General features: G+C 51.7%; 8 protein-coding genes across 8 annotated transcripts; 4 read left to right on the top strand and 4 right to left on the bottom strand.

The window, feature by feature from the left end:
- Positions 1 to 200: 200 nt before the first annotated feature.
- N7443_002544 (sugar phosphate isomerase/epimerase family protein) lies at positions 201 to 1274 on the bottom strand (the record flags this gene model as incomplete). The annotated part of the gene is made up of 1 exon (XM_056882600.1): positions 201 to 1274. The coding sequence occupies one exon, from the start codon at positions 1272 to 1274 to the stop codon at positions 201 to 203; it is 1074 nt and encodes a 357-aa protein (XP_056744441.1).
- Positions 1275 to 1912: 638 nt separating this feature from the next.
- Positions 1913 to 3007, top strand: N7443_002543 (Gfo/Idh/MocA family protein; the record flags this gene model as incomplete). Its single annotated transcript, XM_056882599.1, has 1 exon — positions 1913 to 3007. One exon carries the CDS (start codon positions 1913 to 1915, stop codon positions 3005 to 3007), a length of 1095 nt encoding a protein of 364 aa, XP_056744440.1.
- A 333-nt stretch (positions 3008 to 3340) lies between these two features.
- Positions 3341 to 5187, bottom strand: N7443_002542 (sugar porter family MFS transporter; the record flags this gene model as incomplete). Its single annotated transcript, XM_056882598.1, has 4 exons — positions 3341 to 3712; positions 3778 to 4089; positions 4141 to 4542; positions 4651 to 5187. 4 exons carry the CDS (start codon positions 5185 to 5187, stop codon positions 3341 to 3343), a joined length of 1623 nt encoding a protein of 540 aa, XP_056744439.1.
- A 1346-nt stretch (positions 5188 to 6533) lies between these two features.
- N7443_002541 (shikimate dehydrogenase family protein) lies at positions 6534 to 7586 on the top strand (the record flags this gene model as incomplete). Its single annotated transcript, XM_056882597.1, has 1 exon — positions 6534 to 7586. One exon carries the CDS (start codon positions 6534 to 6536, stop codon positions 7584 to 7586), a length of 1053 nt encoding a protein of 350 aa, XP_056744438.1.
- Positions 7587 to 7796: 210 nt separating this feature from the next.
- Positions 7797 to 9068, bottom strand: N7443_002540 (inositol monophosphatase family protein; the record flags this gene model as incomplete). The annotated part of the gene is made up of 4 exons (XM_056882596.1): positions 7797 to 7905; positions 7982 to 8098; positions 8157 to 8595; positions 8642 to 9068. 4 exons carry the CDS (start codon positions 9066 to 9068, stop codon positions 7797 to 7799), a joined length of 1092 nt encoding a protein of 363 aa, XP_056744437.1.
- A 1041-nt stretch (positions 9069 to 10109) lies between these two features.
- On the top strand, positions 10110 to 10577 carry N7443_002539 (type II 3-dehydroquinate dehydratase; the record flags this gene model as incomplete). The annotated part of the gene is made up of 1 exon (XM_056882595.1): positions 10110 to 10577. One exon carries the CDS (start codon positions 10110 to 10112, stop codon positions 10575 to 10577), a length of 468 nt encoding a protein of 155 aa, XP_056744436.1.
- An 845-nt stretch (positions 10578 to 11422) lies between these two features.
- On the bottom strand, positions 11423 to 12817 carry N7443_002538 (Catabolic 3-dehydroquinase; the record flags this gene model as incomplete). Its single annotated transcript, XM_056882594.1, has 1 exon — positions 11423 to 12817. The coding sequence occupies one exon, from the start codon at positions 12815 to 12817 to the stop codon at positions 11423 to 11425; it is 1395 nt and encodes a 464-aa protein (XP_056744435.1).
- Positions 12818 to 13697: 880 nt separating this feature from the next.
- On the top strand, positions 13698 to 15116 carry N7443_002537 (Transferase; the record flags this gene model as incomplete). Its single annotated transcript, XM_056882593.1, has 5 exons — positions 13698 to 13901; positions 13960 to 13996; positions 14057 to 14124; positions 14178 to 14563; positions 14621 to 15116. The coding sequence occupies 5 exons, from the start codon at positions 13698 to 13700 to the stop codon at positions 15114 to 15116; spliced, it is 1191 nt and encodes a 396-aa protein (XP_056744434.1).
- Positions 15117 to 15525: the final 409 nt, after the last annotated feature.

Genomic DNA, 15525 nt, shown 5'->3' with positions numbered 1-15525 from the left:
CACAATAGCACTACTCATATGGGAAACATAAAGTTGGATGAAAATGGGGTGTAAGTTTAAACAGTTTATGCTTTCGACAAATGACATGGCCTTGCCATGAATGCAAAGTTCCAACACTGTCTATATCATCAAGAATCGTGAGACATAACATATATACAGGAAATGTACAGACAGTGAAGCTTGAACCCTTTCACATACCCTTACAGACGGTGCTGCACAGGGGAGGTAGGCTCCGGAATGGATGGAGTCTGGCCGTCCCATTGCAGGACATGGCTCATCTTATGATATGAGTCAATACCTCTGCGGGCGTGATCGGCGGGGACGAAGGGGTCAGTGTCAGCCAGGGTACGGCTGAAGAGCTCCAGGGAGACCCAGCCACGGAAGCCGAGGTCGTTGAAGAAGACCTTGGCGATATCTAGAATGGGAAGGTAACCACCACGGTCCTCCTCAAAGGGGAAGAGGCGGGCGTTCCGGGACCAATTCATACGGGTAGGCTGACCCTCAACGTGGAAGGGGTGCTTCTCATCGAGAGGGGCGGAGAGACGCTCGCCATCAACGAGCTGAACGTAGAAGATCTTGGCGGGGTCAATATTGGCAGTACGCAGACGCTCCAGGGAAGCCGCAAGATCTGCGGCAGCATTGGGGGTACAACCAGAAGGCACAGCGGGGTCGGCATAAACACGGCCCGCAATGTTAAATGAGTCCAAGCAGAGACCAAAGTTAGGACGGTCAACGTCACGAACCACCTCCCACGAGGCCTCCCAGGTATCAATGTGGTTACCCCAGCAGAGCGCCTCATAGACAAAGCGGAAACCAGCACCAGCACCGAGATCAGCGAGGCGCTGGAGATCCTGCACGATGATGGTACGATCGCCGGTAGTACGCGGAGCCCCGGTCTTGGGGTCTGCACCAAGGAAGTTTGAGGGAACCTGGATGAGGTCTGTGTCTAGCGCCCGCGCCAGCTTGAACCACTGGGGAAGTTTCTCGCTCAAGAGCTTGTTGGACTCGGCGCGGTCGAGGAGACCCTCGTACATCGAGAAGGGCTGCAGGCAGATGATGGTCATTCCAAGGCGCTCACAGAGGCCGTGCACGGCTTTGGCAGCTTCCATATGGTCGCCGTTAAATGTGCGCTGGGCGTAGCAGTCTAGGTCGTCGAAGAATAGCTCGATGCCCTCGAAGCCGTGGGCTGCCGCTTGCATCAACTTGCCGGGAAGGTCGTGGATCCATGGCCGGCCCAGGGACATGGAGGCAATGCCGGGGCGGTTGACAAGCATATTGGCGGCTGTGTATTAAATCGAAGAATATAGTATATTTTGAGGAAAAAGTAGGCGGAGTTGGTAGATTTGCCTTGGAAGATGGCAAGGGAGGGAAGGTAGAATGTGGTGTAGAATGTAACGCAGACTGAATGCAAACTGATGTACAGAATGAACAGAGGGGGGTTAGGCCTGCTAATCCGGAATTAATTTTTCTTCTTGAACGCGTTGATAAGCCGCGAGAAACCATTATCCCCTCCAAGTCCCAAGGGCCCCAAACCCCAAGCCTGATATCCACGCGTTGCCCGTCGGTCGGGTCACATGACCGGGTAAGCGTTAATCTGCACAGTGTTTATCCGCTCCACCTGGTCTACTCCACATCCTTCACCTGCCTGAACAGGCTATTTCTCCAACCTTTCGGACTGATTCACCACTGCGGGGACCCGGATATGATTTAAACGGTTTTGTTAGACAAAGGGTCCGGCCAAGACCCTGAACCCCGAGAATTCGGCCATGTCACTCCAGTCTAAGGTCCTCGGACCCGGTCTTTCCGCCATTCAAATACACCCACCTTGAACCACAGACCTTCAGGCAACTTGTGCTTTAAAACTCTCTTCAATTGTGTCTTTCGACGACTATACAGCTCCGTCACCACCGCAATGACCCTCCAAATCGCCATCATCGGCGCAGGTCTCATCGGCCCCCGCCACGCCCAATCTGTGATTTCCAACCCATCAACCACACTATCAGGCCTCGTCGACCCATCCCCAGCAGCCCAAGCTACCGCCACCACTCTAGGGACAACCTACCATTCCACCATCTCACATCTCATCTCATCCCCGGCCAAACCTGACGCCGCAATAGTTTGCACCCCAAATCACACGCACGTCCCCATCGCCAAAGAACTGCTCTCCGCGGGGATCCACGTCCTCCTCGAAAAGCCATTCTCCGACACCCTAGAAACAGGCCTCTCACTCCTCGAATTCTCCAAGGCCCCAGAAAATGCCCATCTCAAACTCTTAGTCGGCCATCACCGCCGCTTCAATCCCTACGTCCGTGCTACCAAATCCGTCCTTGACTCTGGCTCTCTCGGCAGCATCATCGCCATCAACGGCCTGTGGACTCTCTACAAGCCAGATTCCTATTTCGCACCACCGGGCGATTGGCGCGCCTCCCGCTCCCGCGGCGGAGGCGTCATCCCAATTAACCTAGTTCACGACATCGACCTCATGCACCATTTCTTCGGTCCCATCGTCCGCGTTTCCGCAGAGCGCACACTTCCCCAACGTCCCAGTCCTCCCCACGACGCCGACGAAGGCGCAGCTCTTACACTCCGCTTCGCCTCCGGTGTGGTCGGTAGTTTCCTCGTCTGCGACGCCACGCCATCGCCGCATAACTTTGAAACCGGCACGGGGGAGAACCCTATAATTCCCAAATCTAATGGATCTGACTTCTACCGAATTTTCGGATCCGACGCCTCGCTGAGTGTACCGGATTTGACTAGGTGGAGCTATGATGGGAAGACAGAGAAGAGCTGGGCTAATGAGTTGACTGTGGATAGAATTGGAGTTCCGGATGATGCGGCGCCGTTTGATTTGCAGCTGAAGCATTTTGTGGATGTTGTGAATGGGGGTGCGGTGCCTAATTGTTCTGGGGAGGAGGGTTTGAGGGCGCTTGTTGTTTGTGAAGCTGTTGTTAGGGCTATGGAAACTGGGGTGCCGGTTGATGTTGATGTTGATCTTTTGAAAAAATAGGTTCAATTGCAGGAGGTCCCAAGGTTTGGTGTTTCTAGCCGTAGCTAACTGGAGAGGTTAAAGTTATACATATGAGCCTTAGCAGATACTTCGATCTCCAAAATAATCCAACTCGTTTCTATGTCTATCCCTGATGCTTGGCATCGGACTACGATCTTCTTTGCAGGAATACAGAAAACTCAAGCGTGATCATTAAATCGTAGAACATTCGGAACTATATGTATATCATCGCCGGGATCAACCCAGCCCTGTATGCGACCGTCATAGCCAACGGCTCTATGCCGCGACAGAGAGCATTAACAGAAAATAACACAATGCTACAACACCAGCTCATTACGCGAACTTAGCGGTATTCTCGATTTGCTCGGCATCGATCTTATTCGCATAACCCGACTCCTCAATATCATGACGGAAGCGCTCTTCGTCCTCGCGCAGCTTCGCGACAATGGTAGGATGCGCGCGCCACACAGGCTTGATCTCGAAGAGCTGGTCCATGCTCTCGAGAGGCACACCCTTCGTCTCGGGAATGAGGAAGTAAACAAAGACGAGTGAGCAGAGCATCAGCGACGCGAAGAAGAAGTACACGCCGTAGCCCATGGCGGAGAACATCTGAGGCGTGAAGCGAGAGATGAGGAAGTTCCACAGCCAGTTTGAGGCGGCGGCGCAGGCCTGTGCGAGGGATCGCATGTTGGGGTCGAACATTTCCTGTGGGATTGTTAGTCGTGGTCTTTCGCTTATTCTTGCCCGGGGTGAAGGAGCGGTGAACTTACGGAGTTGAGGACCCACGGGGTGCCGTTCCAGGTGGGGGTATAGAAGACGGTCCAAAGGTAGAAGAAGAACATGGCGGTAATACCGCCACCGTCCATAGAGGTCTTGGGGTGGAGGGATGGTTGGGCGATTTTGATGTAGGCGCCGACGATCCAGAGGCAGACGGAGCCGCCGAGGGCACCGATGAGAAGCAAGTTGCGACGGCCGACTCGGTCGATCAGCCAGAGAAGCCAGACGAAGGTGACGACGGTCTTGACGACGCCGAAGATACCAGTGGTCAGGAGACTTGTGTTGCCGCCGGTGACACCAATGGACTGTTGAGATTGTTAGTACTTTGCTATAGAGAAGATAGTTATCGGACTTACCTTGAACACGGTCGGGGAGTAGTAGTTGATAGCGTTGATACCAGAGCCATTCTGCCAGAAGAACAAGGCACTACCGAGGAAGAGGCGCCACATCACACGCTTGTTGGTGCCGGCAGCCTTGAAGGGCTTCCAGAAACCAATACCGATATTTGCGCGCTGCTCCTCGAGAGCTTGATCAATGGCCCCAATCTCCTCAATCATATAGATGTCATTCTCGTTCAGCTGGCGCATCCAGCAGAGGTTCTTAATGGCCTCCTCGCGGCGACCACGTCCGAACAACCATCGAGGCGATTCCTTGATGAAAATGCATCCGAAGATCAACAGGCCCGCGGGGATCAGCTGGACCGCGAAGGGAATCAACCATTGCTTGTGACTCGGAGCCATAGTGGAATCAACACCATACTGTCACAATACATTAGCATAAGTCGTTTAATCACACACACACACACACACACACACACACACAGAGAGAGAGAGAGAGAGAGAGAGAGAGAGAGAGGGGCAACATACATTAATCCAGAAGCCAACCAGGCCACCAATCTGCCAGCCAAGTTCATACACACCGACCAAGCGACCACGAATAGCAGGGGGTGACAGTTCGGAAATGTAAATAGGAGTCAAGTTGGAACCGGCACCGACACCCAGACCAGCCAGTACACGTCCGCCGTAGATCAGACCAAGACCGCGGTCACCATTCGCGCCAAGCATGAGGCCAGCGCCGAGGATGAAAACCAAAGCAGAAGTCATCAAACCGATTCTGCGGCCCCAGAAGTGACCAACGGGATAAGCGAACAAGGCACCGAAGAAGGCACCGGCCTGGTAGAGGGAGACGATATTGGAGCTGAGGAGGTTCACAGCAGGGTCGGACATGTCTTCAAAATGGAACTCGTCCTTGAACGAAGTCAGAGCAAGGGTTGTGCCGATGAAGGCACTGTCGTAGCCGATCATGCATGATGTGCATGAGGCGACGGCCGCCAGTAGGTAAACTCTCCAGTTGTAGACGGACTTGGGCGTCGGCCGGTCCTCGACCAGCTTGAGGATCGACATTGTGTGAAGGGGGTATAGATGGGTATAGACAATAGAAGCAAATTGGGAAAATGGGGTGATCGCACTTGACCTGTCACCTCAATGCAAAGCAATGGCAGAGGTATTCAGATCTCCCTCGAAGGGGTAGTCACCACTGTGTGGCGAGTAGGTGGAAGGTTAGAAGCCGGGGACAGAGATGAAAGATGGAGTAGAAAAGAAGATCTACCATCTGGGGGGTAAAGGAGTCTAAATAGTACTAGATGGGACCGGGGGATAAGCGAAGAATCTGGGGTTAAGGCCCGGGGGGCGAGGAAAAATCGTGGAACTTGGAGGCGGAGAAAGGTATAGCGCGATTATACTTTGACGAAGACCAAGCCGGGAAAACGATATAAAGCTCGTCGGCTGGGACTGTGCGCCAAAGATAATAAGACCTTGGCCCCAAGGAAAGGAAGGAATGGCGAACTCTCTTTTCTTTTTTTACGCCCAAGAAGAGGCTTGGGTCCAAGACCAAAAGAGACCAAAAGAGACCAAAAGAGACTAAGGGAGACTACAGGAGGCCATGTGGTTGGCCCGAGCCACGATTGTGGGGAGGGCCGATGCCGCTGTGGGGGAAGTCTGCACCCCGTGATTCAAACAATTCAAACACACTTTAAAATTGGACAGGTCTGGGGTTACCCCGGGGGGAAATGTAGTCCAGATGCACGTTCCAAGTCAAGTTTACTGGAGAAATGTCTCCTTTTGGATTCGCCGGTGTCGATGGATCCACGCGAGTCCTCGCTTCGGGGGCAACCAATAGCTGGTCATATTGAGCATGTGGCGGGGAAAAGCGATCCCCCGGCCATCGCCCAGAGACGTCTCGCTTCGGTCGTTTGTCTGGAATCTTCTCTTTTGTAAATGACCGGCCATGGTAACACATTTTGTTTTATTGGTCGTTGTAAACTTGACTGTCAAAAGGGAGATTCCCCGTCGGGGACGTGAAAGCGGTGGTGGCTCGGGGAAAGCATTCTGCCCTGGCGAAATAGATATCTGGGCTTGGATGTTCAAGCAGCGATAGTAGATTTGATGTGTTTCATCAAACACCTCAGTATGATGTACTTCAGAAACAGTATAATAATGGCGAACCGATGGTAACAGCCTGGGAAGTGGGTAAGTGTCTGTGTGTACTGTGTGGGTGTGAGGAGCGAGCGGCACAGCGCTGGGAGGAAAGTGTTTCTCCGCCCCGCGGCTCTACCTTTACGACGTAGAAAAACCTGAATATAGCTTCATTGGCCCCCGAGCGTCCCGGTCCCTCTATCTATTTATCATATATCATTTACCCCTCTCCTCAACGCGCTCTTCAATTATCTCCTCATAAAAAAAAATTTACAATGGCCGCACCCCAAGTCACACCCACCCGGCCCGAGGAGCCCATCGCCATCCCGGAGAACCTCGACGGCGTCGCCTACCTGTACGGCCACCCTCTCCTAAACTCGCTCTCCCCGCCTCTGCACCAAACAGTCTACAATGCATTGGGCCTCAACTGGACCCAGATCCCCCTGTCCAGCGTGACAGGCACATCAGCCACCTACCCGCCGCCCTACACCACGTCTCCACCGATCGAGAAATACCTAGCCTCGATCAAATCCAACCCCAAGTTCGTCGGCTCGTCCGTCACAATGCCTCACAAGGTCGCCATCATGCCTCACCTGGACGATCTGACCGAGCACGCTCGCCAAGCTGGTGCCTGCAACACCATCTTCCTGCGCAAGAACGCCGCCGGCGAAACCGAGTACGTCGGCACAAACACCGACTGCGACGGTATCCGCGAGGCCCTTACCCAGAACGCGCCTGACCCCGAGCGCTTCCGCGGCCGGCCCGCTCTCATCATTGGAGGCGGTGGTACCGCCCGTACCGCCATCTATGTTATGCGCCGCTGGCTCGGCTCGAGCAAGATCTATATCGTCAACCGTGACGCCGCTGAGGTCGCTACTATCCTCGAGGAGGACCGTCGACGTAACCCGGATCCCAGCGCCCAGGCGCCCCTGATCCACATTACTGATCCTGAGGAGGCGGCGCGCCTGGAGGCCCCTGCTGCTATCGTCTCGGGTATCCCTAACTACCCGCCCAAGACCCCGGAGGAGTTGAACGCCCGCGCGATCATCCAGGTGTTCCTGGGTACCGCTGCTGACGCGCCGAAGCAGCAGGGTGTTATTTTGGAGATGTGCTATCACCCTGTCCCCTGGACCGAGATTGGGCAGCTCGCGAGCATTGGTGGCTGGAAGGTGATCCTTGGATCGGAGGCGCTGATCTGGCAGGGTCTGGAACAGGCGCGTCTGTGGACAGGTCAGGATATTGTCGGCACGCCTGGTCTTGTGCAGGCTGTGAAGGATGTTGTGAATGGGTCGGTCGCTGAGCGGTCGGCTAAGAAGTCCAGCCTTTGATTTTCTTTATTTTCATCGGGGCTTCATTGTGTTTTATAATGTCATTTTACGATTGTACAGAGCTAGATTCTTGCATTAGATGGTTGGCGTCGTGGAACCTTTTCCACTGTTATCTACGGGGACGTCTGGCTGCATATGATGATTATATTTCCAAAATTACTTCCAAATTTATAGGCTTGACTCGATCGAGGTTCGTAAAGTTATCGCTTTCTACGCGCCAGGTCGCGAGTATTCCAGCTGGCGGACCCGCCGCCAGACTTCGCGGACCGTGCGTTCTTGCGACTCGCGGCCAGTCTCGGTGTCCGAGGGTCCAGCGGGTCTAGAATCGAGTTAGTCGAACGAACGAAAGAGTGTTCAAGTGTGTGTAAGTGATAACTCGCCTGATAGCCAAATACAACCGGCTTCCCAGACGCACGTCTTCAATGGCATCGGTTTCAATGTTCTCGGGCGGATTGGCAGTAGTTACAAGTCCACCAGCCTCGAGTAGAATAGCGACACCAGCAGCGACATCCCTATTAAAGCATCATTGTCAGTAAAAAAGTGATTTCTTACCTCGAAAAAAAAACTCACCACTCCCAACAACCACCCTCCCACCAAATATCAAATGACCCCATAGCCGTATACGCCAGATCAAGCGTCGCACTGCCCAAACTCCGTACACCGTGAACCATACCACCCTTCCCACCACGCGAACCCAGCTCTGAAGCAAGATTCACAAAACTCTCAATCTTGCGGCTCAAGTTCCCATCGGGAATATCCCTGCGGTCCTTACCCCACTCACAAGAGAAGATACATTGTGCAGGCGCATTAGGTGGCATTGGCGGGATAGACGGGTTGCGAATGAGTGGGAGTTGGCGAGTCTCATTGAGCCAGGCGCCGCGGCCGCTGCAGGCGGAGAAGAGCTGATCTTGGAAGGGCTGATAAATTACGCCAATGACAGGGCGATGGTTGACGATAAATCCGATGGAGACGCAGAACATTGGGAAGAGATGCGTGTAGTTTACGGTGCCTGGTTTGGTAAGTAAGTGATGGAATGCGGGGCTTGGGGGACGGACCGTCTAAAGGATCGATGCACCATGTTGGCTGTTCGTCGATCAAGTAATCGCGGGACTCGCCTTTGGCGTATGTCTCTTCGCCGAGGAATCTGGCATTGTTAGCACGGAAATGTTGTAAGAAAGAGTCGGACGAACTTGTGATTTGGGTATTTGGTCTTGAGGGCGCTGGAAATAAATTGCTCGACGTCTGGATGATTCCGTGAGCGTTTGGATAGATAGTGTTGTGGCTCCCCTGCTTACCCTCGTCTGTTTGGGTCACAATGTCGACTGAATTGTCCTTCTCCTCGAACTTCTGCGAGTGTCCCTCACTACCGGAGATACGCTGGTCTACGCGCTCCATCAAGAGCTTTCCAGCCTTGCGGCCGAGGTCGACGGCGAAGGCATAGATCTCATCGAGCTCCTCCTGCGAGAGCTGTCCCGCGGCCATGGTGGGGGCGATTGTTTCTGTGAGTATATGGGACGATGATAGGAGGTCCTTCGAGTGCGAATCCAAGAGAATTGAGAGTAAGTCGGGAAGTTGGCCGGATGTTTGAGTCACCTGCCCGGTGAAAAAAGGTCGAGGTCACCGCCGCTAGCCGGTTCGCCTTATCGGGTTCCCCCACTTGTGGAGACTTCGATAGGGTATTTATGTTCAGTCATCTGTCGGCCATTGACCCTAGACACTGTTCGATTTCGTTGTTGTATATGAACAGCTATAATGCATGGATATTGTTTTGAAATACTTGGGAGCCCTGGAGAGAATGGCTGTCAATGTTGGGAGGGAGAGTGCGGAAAGGTAATGCGGGGTTCCCAGGGGGGTACATGGCTATATTAGGAGATGTCGAGCTTACCTTTTTATATAGATAAAGGGGTTCAGGCAATTCTTGGGTGAGCAAAGTTGCTAGCATTCGTGAGCCTTGAGATGCTTGAAAAGGTACGATAATTTGGTCAGTATCTTAGTCCGTTTGCCTACATCGACTCACGCCCAGACCGGCAGAGGCCATCCACACTTTCCTTTTATTACTACCACTCACGTACCATTTCTTCGCCCACAAAACTAAGTTCCTTTGATCCTAATGCATCGAACTTTAGTACCTGTTCGGACCCTCTCTGGTCAGCTGAACCCTTCCCATATCAGATATCGTCATATGCGCGAGATACCCCACAAGCGGACTGTACAGCACACCAAGTGAATCCCCACACCACAGACTCCCTCGGCTTAATGGAACAACTAACAGGATGGTATGATTAATAAAATACCATCTGGTACCAACCGACTTGCAGTAAAACCCAGACTTCCATCCGCAATGCCCGGGACTCCCAGGACCCCCACGCGGCAAAGCGCTCAGCCGCCGAGGGGCACAAATGCGGAGAGAACAGCGCGCGAATCACATCACCGATATTTTATCGAGACACTTACTACAATACCTCATCCCATTCCAACACACCCTCAATCAAACTTAACTCCAAAATCACAATCAAAACCAAAATGGGCAAATCAATCCTCCTCATCAACGGCCCCAACCTCAACCTCCTGGGCACCCGCGAACCCCACATCTACGGCAGCACAACCCTCTCCGACGTCGAAACCAACTGCCGCGCCGTCGCCGCCAGCCACGACTGCACCTTCGATGCCTTCCAGTCAAACCATGAGGGCGCAATCGTCGACCGCATCCAAGCCGCGCGCGGCAAGGTCGACGGAATCGTGATCAACCCCGGCGCCTACACTCACACCTCTGTGGCTATCCGCGATGCGCTGCTAGGTGTTAGCATTCCGTTCATCGAGCTGCATGTGAGCAATGTTCATGCCCGTGAGCCTTGGAGACATCACTCGTATTTCAGTGATAAGGCGGCGGGTATTATTGTTGGACTTGGTGTTCATGGGTATAAGGTTGCTGTTGAGCACGTGGCGTTGAATTTCAAGGAGTTGGAGAAGGAGAGTAAGGCTGCGCTATAATCGATATTCGTTTGAAATATGGGTTTACTAGGGGAATATCCTGCTTCGTGTATATACTTGGCCTGTAGGGTATGGAAAAGAATTGATTGTTATGCTTTATACTTGATGAGCTGGCCGCGAGCAAAGCGCCCTTACAATATGGAATAAAGCGTTTTTGCTCAAATTATTATTATTTCTAATTTACCATTCTAATTAAAGTAGCAAAATATGAATAGCTTCTCGAGCCCAAGAAAAAAAACAAGTCTTGGAAATGAGGTCCTGCCCGGGTTCGAACCGGGGCTTTCGGAATGCGAGAACAAGAGAGTGTAGTCAAAATCCGACTTCCTGACCACTAGAACACAGGACCAAAGTTTGTTTTTCCAGGGCTTAACTGGTTTCCCGAAAGCCCATACCGCTTGCCCAACTTGGATAAGAGGTTTTGCTAGTTGATTCAAACGCATGGCATTCATCCAGGAGTGTTGGCGCCGTGATGGATTATCCGTTATAAAGGTGCAAGTGTTTTCGGGTCGCATGTACTGCCGTTCATTCTTTTCTAACAATTCGCTGCAGCGAAAATATTCAGCAAGCCCTGTCTTAGTGGGTCTACACCATGACATATAATGACAGCTAGAAGCCCTGAAGATGACCCATTGCCCTCAGAATCTTTGCACGTATGAACTTTTGAATTCTCCAAAAGCCTAGGATCAGTATGGAAATATTGCTTATCAAATTTAAATGTTGAGTCTTATCGAAACCACCTTGAGGCGAGCAACCTCCTGATCGAATGAGCGATGATGGCACTTGACTAGGAAACAACGGGTAGGATATTCATGCTATGAGCGTCATCCAGTCGCATCGGTAATTACCTACCGAGCGACACCATATTTCGTAAACAGGGGATCATTCAACAGCTTATTCAAACAACTCTCTTCCACTCCAACCACTACCTCCATCCCACCATTCGGCAAAACAGGAAGCACAACCTGCAGGCCGTTGATAGTACCAACATGAGGCACTCGCACGGCATCGATTTTGTTTCCCAGCAGAGATCCCCAATCCAAACCGTAAAGCTCAAAGTTTAGCCACGAAGTCTGCACACAGTTGAAGCCAGGGACGTCCAAGAAAGCGGTAGGAAGCAATCGGTCGACGTCTTCGATCTTATCAATGAGTGTTACTACATCATCTGTGAATTGGTCGTCGGCTTTGAGGATTGCCTTGCGGATTGAAACCGCGAGATCGGCTATGTTGAGGTGTTTAAGCATCTTTCGGATGGGGGCTTTGATGGCCACGTATTCTAGGAAGCATCCTAGTGTATCGGGGTGGACTTTAGGATCTGTTCGTAGTCGACCGTCGATGGCGATGTTGAAAGTTGAGATGGGATCACCCTCTAAAGTCTCCAGAGGCCACTGTACTGCCATAACTGTACGCCATAGCAGTGCCGAAAGAGCATCATTGGTCGAGACCCACTGCTGATCTGAAGGTTCAGTGGTGTTTGCTGGTGAAGCATCCGCTTTCAATGCCGAAAGGGACTCCGGAGAGAAATAGAAGATCTGGCCGCGGTGGTTGGGTGAGATCATCTTCGGTGGTGCCTCTGTAGGTGTGAATGGGAGAAGAGTATACTCCGGATGATTCTCAAGTGCGCCCGAGTTGCGACCAGATGGTTTCATCACTGTCTCTCGATCCATCCATAAAGCTGAAAGCTGAATAGGGTCTGGGATCTTAAGTCCCTGGGCCTCGCGACATCCATCTGCCCAGATCTTTGTCCAAGTATAGAACGAGGTCCCATCGCCCACCAGGTGTAGAATGCACCATGATAGAATCACCCCACCACGGATGAAATTGGCTTGCACGAGAGATATCGGTAGCCTCTCTCCGGCGGAAGGCCAGACTGATCGACGGCAAAAGAGATCGGCGTCGAAGGAGGAGACAGGGAAAGATTTCGATTTCAACTCTGCGTATTCGGAGGGGTATGAATCACGCAGATCTTTAACGACGATGCTCGCCGCGGCGCCACTGTGGTCTATCTGGAGTTTCATCACTCCTCTTTGCTTTGAGTCAGGGTCGGGTAGGGCCTCACATGTGACCTCTGGTATCCGTTGTGTGAGAACGTGGTACCCGGTCCGAAGGACCCTTGCGACTTCGTCCAAGTCATAGCCTTCTTGCAGCGGGAATGGGAAGACATAGCGTAGATAACCCTTAGGACCAATGCGCTCCAAAGCTGTTAGCTCGTGGATCGGTTGTTTGTCTCCGACAGATCCCATGTTGATTCAGTCAGTTTGGGTGTACTTTGAGAGCGTGAGACGTGTAAGAGTGTGCCTGTGGTTGTGGGCCACGAGGAGAAAGATAGCGTCTACGGGGCGGAAAGTACTGTGTTAATAATGGAGCAGTGTCTATATGAATTAGTCTGATAGGACAACTCGGAGAACGGACTCCAGTTGCAAGCCGTTCGAAGGATCAGACCGGCCGTTGCTAGTACGTTGGTGAAAGGGATGGCATTGTCTCCGGGACGCTAGTGCAACTGCCAGACCCACCCTCCAATACAGGCATTTACAACCTAGGCCATGAGATTCGTTTCCATTGAATACGAGAATTGAGTATCGGGCTCTACAATTGCCGTAATTAATACCACATCTAAAGTTATCTTCTCCTACCCCGTGAGATTCTGGCATAGAGCCGTGCTGACAGCGATCTACACTGTGGCTTACAGGGGGAGGAAACATCAGACGGGAGTCGGGTGGGGTCATCCACCCACTAAGAGCTGTCAACCACCGCCGATTGGACTTACCAGGTGCACTTTTAGCCCCCAAGCCCTCGGGGCTAGCTACGCTTTTTATCCTGCCACGTTCGTGGTACTTGCCCCGCGACTGCATAACAACCAAAGAACCATGCTAAACACGACTAGATTGGGGAGGATTGGCGCATCCTGGACTGAACCCGATTCCGAGTATGAATCTAGGCCATTGACAATAGTACCATATACCTTGATTCAGCAATACCAAATCTTATGAGCATATCTCCTGAGTCGTGGCTCGGAAGACTTCCGCTTTTCTCTTTTTTTCTTTCTTAGAAGTGGAAAATCCCTGATATTTCGAAAGCCTTGAAGAAATCTATTGCCCTGGGCATTGGGTCTGCGACATTGTCATGACTGAGGATCCAGCTATTCAGGCCCTTTTCGGGCCTGCCCCGTCAAATGTCGACCTCTCTGACAGCGCGGTATCTACTAACAATGCCGCGGTTATTGCGATGCTTTGTCTTGCTGCCGTGGCAGTGATGCTTCGTTTCACGGCACGCATTATTCTTCGAAATGCGTTGATGGTGGATGACTGGGCAATTATCGCGGCCTTGGTGAGTGCATCTCCAGTGGCTCCTCATCGCAATTGCTGACTTCTTTCCTCTCTTTAAGGTTCTTATAGGCGCCACCACCGGACTGAGCGTGGCAGGTAAGACTTGAACCTTATTCAGAAGCACTGTCATATCCAACGAAGCTAATCCGTACACAGGCGGCACTACCGGCGCTGGAAGTCACATTTGGGCGGTTACTCTAGAACAACTGGAGCACTTGTACAGAGTCAGTCCAATATTATACTCTTCAGATTCCCGGACTAACTCGAAATTGTTCAGCTCCTATTCATTTACACCTTTCTGTATGCCGCTTCATGTACTTGCACCCGAATTTCCATCATCTTCTTCTACAGACGAGTCTTCTCGCCACTGGAAACGCCTCTAAAGGCCGCCCTTTTTTTCGCCGGCTTCCTCACAAGTTCTTACCCCATCATTATCTGGGTGACGATGGGAAACTCCTGCAAACCAGTATCCCATTTCTGGACTCAGTTCAGTGGCACGACCGGGGAATGCATTGACGTCGACCATTTTTTCCTCGCATTAGGAATCATCAACATGCTGAACGATTTCATAATTCTGGTGATCCCCTTCCCCCGAATCGTCAAGCTGCAGATGAATAGTCGGAAGAAGGCAGCAATTTGCGCCATTCTAGCAGTGGGAATCTTGTGCGTACTCCCGGTTTTGAATTGTCTTGCTTCAGCTCCCAACTTACCGGCATATAGTGTCTGCGTCGCCAGTATCGTCAGAATCTACTACTTATCCGTATTCATGAGCTCTGTCGACCTGACATGGCTGATGGGCCCCGTCTTCATTTGGTCAACAATCGAACCCTGCGTTGCAGTCGTCTGCGCCTGTCTACCCCATCTCGCACCCCTCGCCCGCCTCGCCCACCGAGCAATTCTCTCTAGCTACCAATCGCAGAACTCCACACATAAGTCTGAAGAGAGATTGCGAAGACTTCCTAGTGGGTCTGGTCAGAGCAAGCAACGGAATAAGTTCCGTAAGGATGGACCTACGTTTGATTTTGGACTTGATCAGATGAAAAGGAGCGCGAATGATGATGAGATCGGCCTGACAAACTATGTTAGTGCGGCTCCGAATGAGGGGAAATATCCGCATCCTTTTGTTGAGTCTGTGGATGAGGATTTGGGACGCGATGGTTCGATTGCTGTTCAGTCTAGTTTTATGCAGTCTACTTCGACGAGGCCTTCGTTGTAGGGAGAAATAAAACCCCAATAAAATAAAAGACTTGGGAATACGATGAATTTCAAAAGGATGGTATAATCAACGAACGATACCATTCAATGTTGGGATCAATTGCTCTAGGTAAGCTCTCTTGCTCTGGAATCGGGCCGTGCGATTATAGCCCGAGAAAAACACCAATCTTTAAAGATTGGCGCAGGCATTGAAGTTGTTCAACTGGATGTACAGGAATAGAAGAAGGTTCAAAAAGAGCTTTAGGTAGGTGTCCAGAAAGCTGTTGAGAAGTAACTGGAGAATCAAGTGTGTAGGCCCATTAAGATCATCTTCTCGGTCGGGCTGTGGAAGCATGTTTACCAGCTACATAAATCTTGATGTCTTTATTTGTCCAACTGAACCATTGTTGATGGACCTTGGGTCACATTAT

This window comes from Penicillium atrosanguineum (genome assembly GCF_028827265.1).
Source record: "Penicillium atrosanguineum strain IBT 20685 chromosome Unknown utg000002l_segment0_segment0, whole genome shotgun sequence".
NCBI lineage: Eukaryota > Fungi > Ascomycota > Eurotiomycetes > Eurotiales > Aspergillaceae > Penicillium > Penicillium atrosanguineum.
The sequence above is the reverse complement of the archived record's forward strand: the minus strand, read 5'-3'. Positions and strand labels throughout refer to the sequence as shown.